Below are 13188 nucleotides of genomic sequence, written 5' to 3' on the forward strand. Positions count from 1 at the left end.
TGAGAACTGAGGGGCTGAAAGCAGATGGTGAAACAATAGCAGGCTCACTAGGGCACAGAGATGAGCACAACTCATCTCAGGGTCGGAACTGAGAGCAAAGTCACAGTCTTGCTCATTGCTGCTCCCAGTTGGACCCTGGCCTCAAGACCTCACAGCCCATCAGCTAGATGTGCTAAAAGTTGTACATGCTGGGGGAGGCCCCACAAAAAAGGGTTTGCAAAGTTAATGCGAAGATAGCCAAGCAGAAACAGACAATCAGCAATCATCTTGCCTCAAGGGCAGACCTTTTGAATTCTACCAAAAATTGCTCCTATTTCTGTGAAATAATTCTCCCTTGGCTCTCCCCAGCTACTTGTTCCATTTCCCTCTTCTGTAGAAACACCAGTGATTAACACTGTTCATAGTGGAAATAAAAACTCATCTGGCTTCTTTTTGAAATGGTCCTCCAGAACAGAGTCTCTTCTATGAAATGTGACTGCACTATTCTACATGTTTGCTGAACTTCAAGTGCATTATATTATTTCACTATGGGGTCCTATTGCAAATGCCTGTTTTTAATGGCATGACAGAAAACATCCCATAGCAAAGTCATGCATCTAGTTTGGATGCTGAAGTTATAAGCCTGGTGACTATCCCCTACAAAAATAAAGTCAACCACTAACACACTGTTATATAATACTCTGTCAAAGAGTAGTGTTTTAAGTCCAGACACTGTGTTTAAGTGACACAATGAAGTGATTCAAACAACTTGCAAAATAATGTTTTAAAGGCCTTCAGAAATTAGCCAGCTCCATGAAGTAGCAGAGGTGGTGCATGTGCAGCGCATATGGAATGGGTCACATCAACTGTCCCATGGTAGATTCAGTGGCATGAACCAAGAGATTTAATCCTCCAAAGACTCTTTCTGGAAAACCTACCCAACCTTCCAACCACCCACAGGGGCTGAAAGATTGCCAGAAATGGTAAATGTATCCCCATGTCTCTTCCAGTCCCACAAAAGGGAGGCACTAGTATTTGCTCTGTTGTCAGAGGTTTTCAAAGAGATTAACCAACTCTTTCATTAATAAGTAATCTTTCAATATTTGGGCTGAAATTTCATATACTTGCTGCACACACTCATTCTATGTTAATGTCAAGCCAAGTATTCAGCAGACTGTGCACTGAAGCATGCCGTTTATTGGTATTTCAGCTATAAATGGCTGTTCTTAAAGGCCTGTTCCTTAGGCATTACACACAGGAGTTTGAACATGGTGGTAAATATTTCACAAGTCTTGAAACAGAAAACTAACATGGCTAATTTTGTACGTTCCTGTCACTCAAGCATAGCATGCCTTGAAAAATGACATTTTGCAAGCTATTATTCCAGACCACAGACTGTAAGCCCTGCAGTTCTTAATGAGGATGTGTGTGACTTTTGCTCCAATAGCTTGTAATCACCATGCAATTTCTGAAAAGCACCCTTAGAAGGGCACACAATGCTGTATTTCCCACAACAGCCTGCATCTGTTGCAGCTTTATACTCCTATTGTTTTCAGAAGTAGCAAGGTCATCATTTCTTATTTCTGCAGTGGAGCTCATTATCTGTTATTTCACAGTTGATACATAACAGTGCTAATTCAGGGAAACAGGTTATTCTAAAACCCTTTAAAATCTTGCTTCATGAAAAAAAAAAAAAAAAAAGGCCTACGGGCAGTTTGGCAGGACTCATTACCAGCACCATCCCAGGTCAGATAGTAGACTGCAGTGAGCCACAGCAGCCACCTGTCCTATCTGCTGGGTTTACTCTATTATCTTAACATCACAAACCAGAGAAAAAACAAACCATTCAACCAAAACAAAGCAAACAAAACCCTTGTATTTTCAATCCACTTGTAAAGAGCTCTTTTTCTTCCTGAATTTCCCAGCAAGCCATGTGACCAGGATGGTGGACTGCTGCAGTACACCTGCAGACCTGACAGGGAAGGTCTCAGGACCTGTAGTTGCTTGCCTTGGCCTGAATTGGTTTCAGTTCCTTTGAGCCGTGGTTGTCTCAAAGCCAGCTCCCTACTCCCTTAACCTGTTTTAGCCTGGCTTTAATTCAGAGTCACAGCATGCAGTTATTCTGCACAGCCTGAACTGCCTCTAGAACAAAAACGTGGCAGAGTACAAATGTGCCATGGTATCTGAGGTTTCAGACTCTGCGTACCCATTGTAGCAGGCGTGCAATGCTGTGAATGATATAAAGCCAGTTCAAAGGTAAGAAGGAACAAAAAGACTGAATAATGAAGAAAGAGATTCCATAAGCAGACTCTGTTGAGAAAACACGCATAAAGTGTCGGTGTTACTGTAATTGGACTAATAATCTTGGACATGCTTTTGAGGGATCAGGCATGCTGACACCGGATGGGGCACAGCTGTCCAGGAGGGGCAAGAGAGTTCTGGGCAGTAAGCTGGCTGGGCTTATCAGGAGGGCTTTAAACTAGATGTGGTGAGGGAAGGGGATGCAGCTCTGAGTGAAGAAAGCATACCTGAGAACACTATCACTCTAAGTAACGGCAGGGAAATACTTGTGAACTGTCCCACTGCAATCAGGCAGGGTTCTAGAAACGCAATACGACTGATTGCCCAGCTGAAATGCCTCTACACCAATGCACGCATCATAGGAAACAAGCAAGAGGAACTGGAAACCATGGTGCAATTAGACAAATATGACCTGATTACTATCACCTGATTACTATCACTATCAACATGGTGGGATGGATCACATAATTGGAACATTTGAATAGAGGGCTACAAGCTCTTAAGAAGGGATAGACAGGGAATGAAGTGAGGGGGGTGTTGGCCTCTACGCCAGGGAAGGAATTGATTGGGAAGAGTTGCCTTTGAGAAACAGCCACAGGCAGGTTGAGAGCTTATGGGTGAGAGTTAAGGACCACACCAATAAAGGACAGCTTGCGTTCAGGGTCTACCACAGACCGCCTGATCAAGAGAAGCCTGTGGACAAGGCATTCTTGCTTCAACTACAAGAAGCATCACACTCACACGCTCTCATCCTGATGGGGGACTTCAACCACTTGGATGTCTGCTGGGAAAACTACACAGCAGGCTGTGAGCAATCCAGAAGATTCCTGGAGTGTGTTGAGGATAACTTCCAGGTCCAGGTACTAGACAAACCAACCAGAGGAGAAGTGTTACTTTACCTGGTGCTCACCAACATGGAAGAGCTCATTAAAGAGGTCAAGACTGGAGGCAGTCTGAGCCACAGTGACCATGGTTGAGTTTGCGATCTTGAGGAATACAGACCTGGCAAAGTCAGGGCCCTGAACTTCCAAAGAGCAAACTTCAAGCTGTTTAAAGACCTAGTAGCTGAGATCCCCTGGAACACTGTCCTTAGGGACAAAGGAGCTGAGCAGAGCTGGAGACTCTTTAAGGATGTTTTCCTTAGAGCACAAGAATTCTCCATCCCCCTGCATAAAAAAGAGGGCAGGGAGGGCAGACAACTGGGACGGCTGAGCAAGGACCTGCTGGTCAAACTGAGGTGCAAGAAGAAAATGCACAGGCAGTGGAAGCAGGGACATGTGGCCTGGGAAGAGTACAGGGATGCGGTCCAGATATGCAAGGATGGGATCAGGAAAGCCAAGGCACAGATGGAACAGAGCTTGGCAAGGGATGCAAAGAATAACAGCAAGAGATTCTGTAGGTACATTGCTCAGAAAAGAAAGGCCAAGGAGAGTGTACCCCCTCTGATGGATGCGAAGAGTGAACTGGTAGTGACAGACTTGGAGAAGGCTGAAGTACTCAACAACTTCTTTGCCTCAGTCTTCACTGCCAGTCAGGCTTCCCATGTCATTCATTTTCCTGAACCCATAGATGGAGGCTGGGGGAGCAAAGTCCTGCCCACTGTAAGTGAAGAGCAGGTTGGAGACCACCTATTTGAAAAGTCCTACAATGAAAAGTTTCTACAATGGAGTGACTGCATCAGTTGACAAAGGACGACCGGTCTACCTGGACTTCTGCAAGGCCTTTCACATGGTCCCTCATGACATCCTGGTCTCCAAAATGGAGAGAAATGGATTTTATGGGTGGACCATTCAGTGGATAAGGAGTTGGCTTGAAGGTCACACCCAGACAGTGGTGGTCAATGGCTCTATGTCCAGGTGGAGGCCAGTGACGAGTGGTGTCCCTCAGGGGTCTGTCCTGGGACTGGTACTGTTTAATATCTTCATCAGTGACACAGACAGTGGGATCGAGTGCACTCTCAGCAAGTTTGCAGATGACACCAAGCTGAGTGGTGCAGTTGATACAACAGAAGGAAGGAATGCCATCCAAAGGGACGTGGACAGGCCAGAGAAGTGGGCCCACATGAAACTAATGAGGTTCAACAAGTCCAGTGCAATGTGTTGCACGTGAGTCAGAGCAATCCCAGATGTGAGCACAGACTAGAAGAAGAATTCACTGAGACCAGCCCTGCAGAGAAGGACTTGGGGGTTCTGGTGGATGAAAGGCTTGACATGATCCAGCATTAGCAGTATGCACCCGCAGCCCAGAAGGCCAACTGCATCCCAGGCTGCATCAACAGAGGGGTGAGCAGCAGGGGAGGGAGGTGATTGTCCCCCCTCTGCTCTGCCCTGGTGAGGCCCCACCTGGAGTAGTGTGTCCAGGTCTCGGGCCCGCAGCACAAGAAGGATGTGGGGCTGTTAGAATGGGTCCAGAGAAGGGCCACAAAGATGATCAAGGGGCTGGAGCACTTCTATGAAGAAAGGCTGAGAGAGCTGGGGCTGTTCAGCCTGCAGAAGAGAAGGCTCTGGGGTGACCCCATCACAACTTTCCAGTACTTGAAGGGGGCTTATAAAAAAGCTGGAGAGTGACTCTTTGCTCAACCAGATATTGACAGGATGAGGGGGAATGGTTTTAAACTAAAAGAAGGGAGATCTAGATTAGAGCCCATGGTAGGGGGGTTGGAACTAGGTGATCTTTAATGTCCTTTCCAACCCAAGCCATTCTATGATTCTATGATGATTCTATTAAGTTGATCATTTTATTAACAATAAATTCTGGTCTCCATGTGTAAGGTTGCTCCATAAGGAGATTTTGAGAACAGCATCTACTGCACAGGTCTGTAGGAGCCACCTCCATCTGCCCATGCGTCAGAGCCTTCCCCAGCTGCCAAATCCATCCCTGTTGTCCCAGGGAATAAAGAACTGCTAAGAGCACACCTTGAGAAGTGGCCTCTACTTTGGGGAATCCGGCAATACAAACATGTTTTCAAGTATCTCCCCACAGCTATCAGACAGCAGCCCCAGTGGTTTTGTCCATGTTAGTAAATGAAATAGAGGCAGAAGAAGAGAATCAGAGGGGGTAAAAAAAAAAGTCTTAAATATTCCTACAGAAAAGGAAAATTGCATCCCACACTAATCTACATCTATTTAGTGTTAATGAAGCCCCAAATCCCCTGGAGCTGGAGGCATGGCTGACACCCAGGGATAGGTTTCCATGCTCTTGTGTCCAACCTTCCTCTTCCACGGCGCACACATCCTGAAGAAGCAAGGACTCCAAAAGATACGATGCTCATTTCACATCATTTTCACTGCTCCCTAATACACAGTTCTTTTATAGCAAGGGAGGAAGTGCTGCAGATGACAAATTTCCAGAGCCTAATAGTGGATTTGATGACTGCACATGATATTGAATTTGTCTTTCTTATTGTGACAACAGCCATTAACAGCAGCACTGCTGAGGCTAAGAGGAATGGTCCTAAATGTACCAGCAGTTAACGACACTGCTGTGCTACCCATGGTCAGCCCACACAGCCCCCTTCTGTGCAAATCAGCAAAAGCAAGTGCCCGCACACAGCCTGTGCATGACAGCGATGAGCGAGTGCCAGGGTGCCTGATGGAGATGCTCTGGGTCCCTCATGGTCCCAGCAAGATAACCACGGATTACACATTAAATCAGTTCATTACGTACTTTTTATGCCATCTTTTGGCTCGTTAGCACATGAGTCTGTTTCAAACGAAATGCATCATTAAGACTGCACAGCTAACGTGTTTTAGAATCTCATTAAATGAAAAGATTATTACAAAACTGGCCTGGCCTGACTGAATGTGTGCAGTAAATTTATTCTCACCCTCAGTAAATATTTAGTATTATACATATCCATTATATTGCTAAATGTGCTGTTAGCAAAAAAGCTTTTATTCAAAAAGTTATATTGAAACTGAAGACATACTTATTAAAACAAAAACAAAGAAGGGAGAGAAAGAGGAAGAAGGAAAGGGAGAGGGAGAGAGGGGGAGGGAGAGGGAGAGAATATTTTGGCCAATTACAAGACAGTGGGAAGAAGAACCAGAACAGAAAAAAAATAGTTACCAGCCTCACAATATTTACAGTGGGAGTCTGGTGCCATAAAAGGATAAAATTAAGTGAGATTAATTCCACAGATACTATTTTGGAGGTAAAGTCTAGAGAAAAATGACATAATGAGAATCTCAGTTACCAATTACAAGAGGAATAGGATGAGATATTGTTACCCAAATTTTTTGAGGGAAAAAAAAAAAAAAAAGACTTGAAATTCCAGTTTAAGTATTCCCAAAATGCCAAGAAAACAAGAAGTTGAAGAAAAAATCCTCATCTGAGGGAAATCTCTTGATTTTACAGAGAGCTCTGTGATCTCTACACCTTTGCACATGAAATGCTATTTGTTTTAAAATAGCTGAATTTAATAAAAAATAAAAAATTACTGCCTCCTAGTGCAAGCTCCCAGCTACTGACCTTGAGCTCCTCCAAGTCTGGCCTCTCCATGCTGACCACTGCTGCAAGCAGCTGGTCCTCCAAGCCATCCCGTGTGACGGTGAAGTTGATGAGGGTGCACTGTGCCTGCAGCTCAGGTTGGAAATGTGGGTTTGCTAGCTTTGTGTGGAGGATGAGACGGAAAGCAGGGTTGTATTCACATTCTTTGTCCCCGATCTTAATGTACCTGAAATTACAGCAGGAGAATGAGCTCACATCTCTTCCAGGATGTTTCACCCAAATACAAATGGTGGTATCAGCCAATGGAATCTACCTGCAATGGGACTTTGCACACAGCAATCACTTTTAAAGCAGAAAGTATTTGAAATTGGACCCACTTGAAACACTCCTGATTTGGGATAAAAACCCCACAGTCCTGCCCCTGAATTTTGGCCTCTCTTTGAGAAGACTCACAGTTTCCAGCATTGGGGTGGTCAGTATGTGCCAGAAACCTTCCTTGCTTTGTATGGAGACCGTATTCTGCCTAAGGCTGGCATTACATGGAAGAAAAGCCTCCCAGCATTGAGATTCTAACTGGCATCAGATAAAATTGTCTTGTATGTGGGCTTGAGCCAAGCTGGCTGATCACACTGAGCTTGAGCAGTGAAGCTGGGTTCAGAGAGCAGCTTGGTGCCATTCCTGGGAGGTAACATCGCTTGGGAAAACTCAGCTTTCTCTTGTTCCACCCAGTCTAAAACTCAGAGAGCAGGGAGGCTGAACCCCAGGAACTGAGGTGTTCTGAACCCAGGTTTGACAACACACATGGGAAACAGAGGAAAAGGGAAACTGGACATGTATGAGGGCAACAGTGATGCTTTCAGGGATGCAGCTGGGCTGTAATGGAAACAGTGGTGTCACCACAGGAATTTGAATACACTTTCCTGTCAAACATCAGCTGACTACGTCTCTTCTTGAGCACCTCTATTGCTTTTACAGCTGGGAAAATGAGGCAGAGAGAGATCACACAGCACAAGCAGTTCATGGCAGTGTCCAGGAGTGCCCTGATTCTAAGAAGCGTTCCTGTGCCAGGACTACCAAAGGCCATCCGTGTGTTCTACCAAAAAGCACTGGGACTTGAACTGGTCCTGGAAAACTTTAAACTCACAGTTAAGTATGGAAACAATCCTCAAGGAACTTAAGGAATGGAAGATCCAGCACTTAGCCAGGATTTTGTTTTTTACTTCTGAAAGCTAGAAGCAGGACTGCAGTTGGGTTGCTGCAGGAGGCACGGACTTGGAGAAGCCCAAGCAACATGCATCCTTCTAAAGGCAGGTGACTTTGCTCTGCAAAAACTGGAGAAACAGCATCAAAAGAGTCCCTGATCCAACTTTAGCTCTGAGCACAAGGTTTTATTGGTTGCCTTTGAGCACATTCTAAAAATGTGCTCATTTTGCACAAAAATGTTAATCCCTTGCTGCCCCTCTCTCTGAACTCCTCCAGGCTGGAGGATGACCAGTGACTGCCCTGAAGAACTTGCCCTCATTAAGGAACACTTATATATTCCTAATGCTTACATCTGTAGCTGTAATCCTAAATGATTTAGTGTTTGCTAAAATCCAAGGTTACTTTTTCTTCACAACAGCAATAGCTATTTTAGTAATAGTTCAGGACCAGGATAGCCAATTACAGACACCAAAATCGTTATACAAAAGGTCTCACTTTTACATGAGGTTTCAATGGCACTGTCCAGCTAAAGGAAAAAGCCAGGTTTATTTCAAAGCCATGCTTTGACTGAATTGCCTGTGAATGCCCGATTTAAAATGCTCTCACTTCTGAAGGGAGGATGTTAGTGCTGCCATAGATGAGCACATAATTTGAGGTCAGAAAAGGAGAGCACAACAGCACAAAGATCCCAAACACCATGATGGAAGCACACATGCCATTAAGCCTTCCAGAAGCTCACCTTCCCTTCTTGATCATTTCTCTCCCCAGTAATGGCCCCAAAACTGGATCCACAGATTCCTCCAGGTTTTCAATCAAAACCTGTTCTCCCGCAGCCAGGGCTCGTTCCATCGTGTCCAGATACCTGTGGGAGACAGTGCTGGCCTCCGTCATGGTGAGGCTGGATGCGATGCTTCGCAACAATGAGGCCGTGAAGGGGACAGAGGGGGGCTCTGCACTGCGAAAGCAGCTATGTGCACATGCCAGAACTTGCTAGAGAGGAAGAGGGGCAGGATGGTGTCAATACGCGGTATGGAAAGGGGCAGAGTCTTGGCGAGAGAATGGGATTTCAGGTCTCCCAGGGACAAGCAGTAACAACTGCATCTTCTTTCTCAAGGGAAGAGCATGGGCAGCAGAGAACAGAAAAGGCTCAGACTGCTTTGTTTTTATCAAACACTTTGTTTTCCCCCAGAATCTACTGGTGCAGTTAACCTCACATAACAGCTAGGAAGAAGAGCAGGTTGCAGTTCCATTGTGCACAGGGTTTAAGGACATATTTAGGACAGTGTGACTATCATTTAATTCTTCCTTCCTCACAAGGAAACTGGGCTCCTCTTCACAGTGCCTAACTGCTGGTCAGGGATGCTCTGCACTGTGAAGGGCCACACACTTGTGCTTGCTCCTTTGTGGCTGCTCTGCACTTCACGCAACTTACTTCTCTGCAAAGAGGAGAGCAGGACCCTGGGCAGGCAGGGAGGGTGCTCACCAACTGCTGCTACCCCATCAAAGGAACCACTCAGCTAATTCCACTGGCTAAAACATCAGTACCTCACACAAAACCACCCCTCTCAGAGTACCCTCTAGCTGGTATGCAGTCAGGAGGGGAAAAAGATGTTCTATGTTTGTACTGATGCCTGTAATGGCAGCATATAAATGTTATGGAGTCTATTTCTCCTGTTCCAACCTGGAGGTTTGTAGCTAGGTGTCTCCTCTGGCATCCTTACTTTTCCCCAAGCTCCTTTGAAAAACTGCAAGGTATGGTGACCTGGTTGGCCAGGAAACAGAAATTTGCTTCTATAAAACAATACATGTATATCCATTTCCAAATGTATTGTCAGCCCACATGAGAGCAAAACTAATAACTTGTTATTTTCTATGAGGAAAGCAGAATAGGCACCACTGAAAGAACTTGAGCAACCCCAAGACATTGTGAGACATCAGATCAGACTCCAATGCAGGCAGAGCCAAACATCCCCGCATCTGCATGAACCTGCAAGCACTGAGCTCTCAAGCCACTCTCACCTATTGCCAATGCCTTGTTCTGTACATAAATTATATATATATATATATATATATATATATATAAAAAGTCTCAGGGCTCATTTCCAAGCAGGAATGTAACTCTGGGTCTGTTCCTTCCAGCTGGGAGTCCTTACTAGTGGGTAGAAATCAGTGCGACTTGATATAGCAGAAAACAGTGTTCTGACCAGAGATAAGCGCCAGGAGTGGAAAAGCCTTCCCACAAACTATCTGGGCAGAACAAGGCAGAGGTGTCGTGAAGAAAACCTCCTAGCTGGTGCCAACATGGGAGTAGAGTTAGCCCATGTGGATCTCAGGGAACAGAAAGCCTCAAGCCAGTTTCACCCTCTCCCTTCTTCCAGGAGCTCCACTCATCTCTCTGGGGAAAAGAGTCAGGACACAACACAGCATGAAGGTACGGGAGGACTGTGTTACATAGAGCTCAGCCTCCAGCACGTCGCTCTTTTCATTCTCTGTTTCAGAAGAGTTTCTATGGTAACTTGGCCAAGCACTAAACAGCCCCTCTATTTAATGAGGAATCTCTATCATTTTGGTAATGAATAAGCAGCTCATGCACAAATACATTTAAGGGTTTTCCTCAGTGTAATTGGCTCTGATGGCTGCAGTTAAACATATGCTCTTCATCAAATACGACAGGCAGATAGCCATTAAAAGATACTGTGATGAGATAAAACTGATGTTTACCCCTTCTGCCCAATTCGGATCACTCGGAGGTCTTCACCATACTTGTTTTTGATCCATTTACTACCCTGCAACTGGGGATCCACCATGAGGGGCCAGCGTTCGCAGTTCGTGAGGATGGTGGCATTTTCAGTGGACATGCGGTCAGCTGGCAGCCCCTCGTTCTGCCAAGCTGCTATGTCAGCATCATCTGTCAACATGGTCAGAGGATCTAGGGATGGAGTTACAGGGATGGGCACCTGGCAGGAAAGGAGAAACACGTAAGTACAAGGTGGAGAGTACTGCTTGCAATATACTCCAGAGATGAGCAAACAACAATTTAAGCAAAGTTAGCCTAATTAAGAATTGAGAAGTCTTATTTATCAGTGGCTTACCATTCTACAGGGTAGTTTTGATCTAGTATTGTTGCCACTCCTGTTGTGAATGAGCATAAATTATGCATGGATCCCAAAGATTTTGCCTGCAGAGTACTGAGAGCCCCAAACGGCTGCAGCCACACTGAGCAAGATCAGACCACACTCTGCTGTGTACAAGCTCTCTGAGATGACAGCTTGGAAGAATATAATTAACACCCTCATCAGCCTGCTGTTGTGTTGCAAAATGGCATCAGCAGTTCTAGAAACACTTCTCTGACATGGGAGGCCACTTCTGGGTGTGACAACCAGAAAGTTATCTGTGCCAGTCATCTGAACAGAAAGGGTCTTTAATTTTCACATGGAAATACAGGCAACTTCTGTGAAATTTCTAAGCATCAAGAGAGGCCATTTTTGGAACAACACTTCCTTTCTTAACCAAGCTTTTTTTTTTTTTTTTTTTTTTTTTTTTTTTTAAGAAAGCAGGATGATTATTATTTTTTTTTCTCTCACATTCTGACTTGCCGATTTTCTTGGCTTTTTGATTTGGGCATCACTGCCAGTTGTGACCTTGTTTAAAAGCCTGTTGGCATTTCACCAGGATTTATAACATCCAGTTAGGTAATGATGTGCAAAAGCTCAATCCTGCTAGAGACAGAGCACTTGCATTTACTTATGTATGAAGTACTTGGTAGAAATTAGTGAAATATTAAGCAAACCTGAAGCATGATGGTTTCCATCTGGTCAAAACAGCAACACATGTTTGAAACCAGCTGAGAGGCATGACCAGAATGAATAGAGCTCATGTCCTACACGAAGTACCATCTGGAGTTTTTCCAAGCCTACCAAAGAGCTGGCAGTGAGCTCTGCCTGCTCCAAGCAGTCCCTTTTCCATACTATATCTCTCTTTCTTGGCTATGCCTGACTCCTGTAAAAATTGGCAACTGGGCTCCACATTTGAGATGCTGCACAGGGACTTCTCCTCTATCCATGGGAGAATGGATGGGTCAAGGAGACTTGCATGGGTCAAGGAGACCACAATGTCTTTCCCAGAGAGGAGTGAATTAAGCATGGCTATGACTTGCTTCACAGTGCAGCTTGGTGGGACCTCACTTAGGAGACCCCGTATGGACAACAGAGCTTGTGGCCATATCATGCACAGTAACGACTGCTTTTCAGAGAAAGCAGGGCTTACTTTTAACTGGTGCAAATATGGCTTCCAGATTCCATCCAGGAGTTCTTGCCGGTATTTCTTGGTGAAGTATCCCAGGTAGGAGACAAAGGCTGTAATCAGTAAGACATCTCCACACAAGGTGCTCTGTTGCTGTTTGAAGTCCTTCACAACTTCAGCCCATCTCACATTCTCAGAGGCAAGTCCTCCAACCTACAATTTGGCAGGTCAAATTGATCATTATAGTTGTTCTGTAAGTAATACCTGAGGATCTGGCCACATTCATATTTTGTCCCTGACTTCAAACATCATTTCCCAAAGTTTAAAATCTGGATGTGAAATACCCAACAATTATTTTGCTAAAATCCTCCTGTTCTATGAAAGGCTGGTCCTGCTAATGAGTCTCATCTGCCTGCTCCAGACCTCCTCTAAAGTCATCGAGGGAAGATGCATTCCTTCCTCAGCAGGAATTAATACAACAATTTTTGTGGGAGCCCATCAACTGTTAATTGCCTCAGCATTACACCCTCTCTCACTCAGAGGCTCCCCTCCAACAGCCACAAACTTCAGCTATTTCACACCGTTTATTATGACCTCTGCTAGGTGGCATTTTGCCTTTACAATCACAAACCCCTTAGGTCTACATTTTCCTTTCCCTTAAGACCCCATACAGAAAACACTTGCTCAGGGACACTTTTCATGAGCGTCCAATGGAAAAGCCATCCAACTGGGGGTTTACCACTATTGAGGAAGCTATGGTATCTCCCTGCAAAATGAGGCATCTCTACATGCACAGCCAATTTCTTTGACCACTGGCATTTTTTGGGTCCCTTGTTCACCAAATCATGTGATTAGAAGAGATCCTGACCCTATTTTATATTTATTTTTTATAGACGACTTCAGCTCTAGCAATTAAGAAACACAGCCTGGAAAAAAGAATGTAATGTATCCTTCAGGTTCGCAAGCCATAAGAACCCAACAGAGTTTTAAATTGGCATTATGGATTTTGAGATC

General features: G+C 44.9%; 1 protein-coding gene across 8 annotated transcripts in view; it reads right to left on the minus strand.

Annotated features, from left to right (window-relative positions):
* The window catches only part of DNAH9 (dynein axonemal heavy chain 9), a gene marked incomplete at its 5' end in the record, with an annotated part of 196372 nt that overhangs the window by 70832 nt on the left and 112352 nt on the right, over positions 1-13188 (minus strand). For 5 of the 8 annotated variants that reach the window (XM_082775013.1, XM_082775014.1, XM_082775016.1 and 2 more), the window contains 4 exons: positions 6751-6955; positions 8672-8794; positions 10654-10889; positions 12199-12387. The exons of 1 other annotated variant lie outside the window; for it this stretch is intronic. In XM_082775013.1, the coding sequence (XP_082631139.1) occupies positions 6751-6955; positions 8672-8794; positions 10654-10889; positions 12199-12387 (753 nt within the window). The remainder of the gene's footprint in view (positions 1-6750; positions 6956-8671; positions 8795-10653; positions 10890-12198; positions 12388-13188) is intronic. 2 more of the 8 variants (XM_082775015.1, XM_082775020.1) reach the window with 2 other exon arrangements.

This window comes from Aythya marila, assembly GCF_965140915.1.
Source record: "Aythya marila genome assembly, chromosome: 18".
In the NCBI taxonomy this organism is placed as follows: domain Eukaryota; kingdom Metazoa; phylum Chordata; class Aves; order Anseriformes; family Anatidae; genus Aythya; species Aythya marila.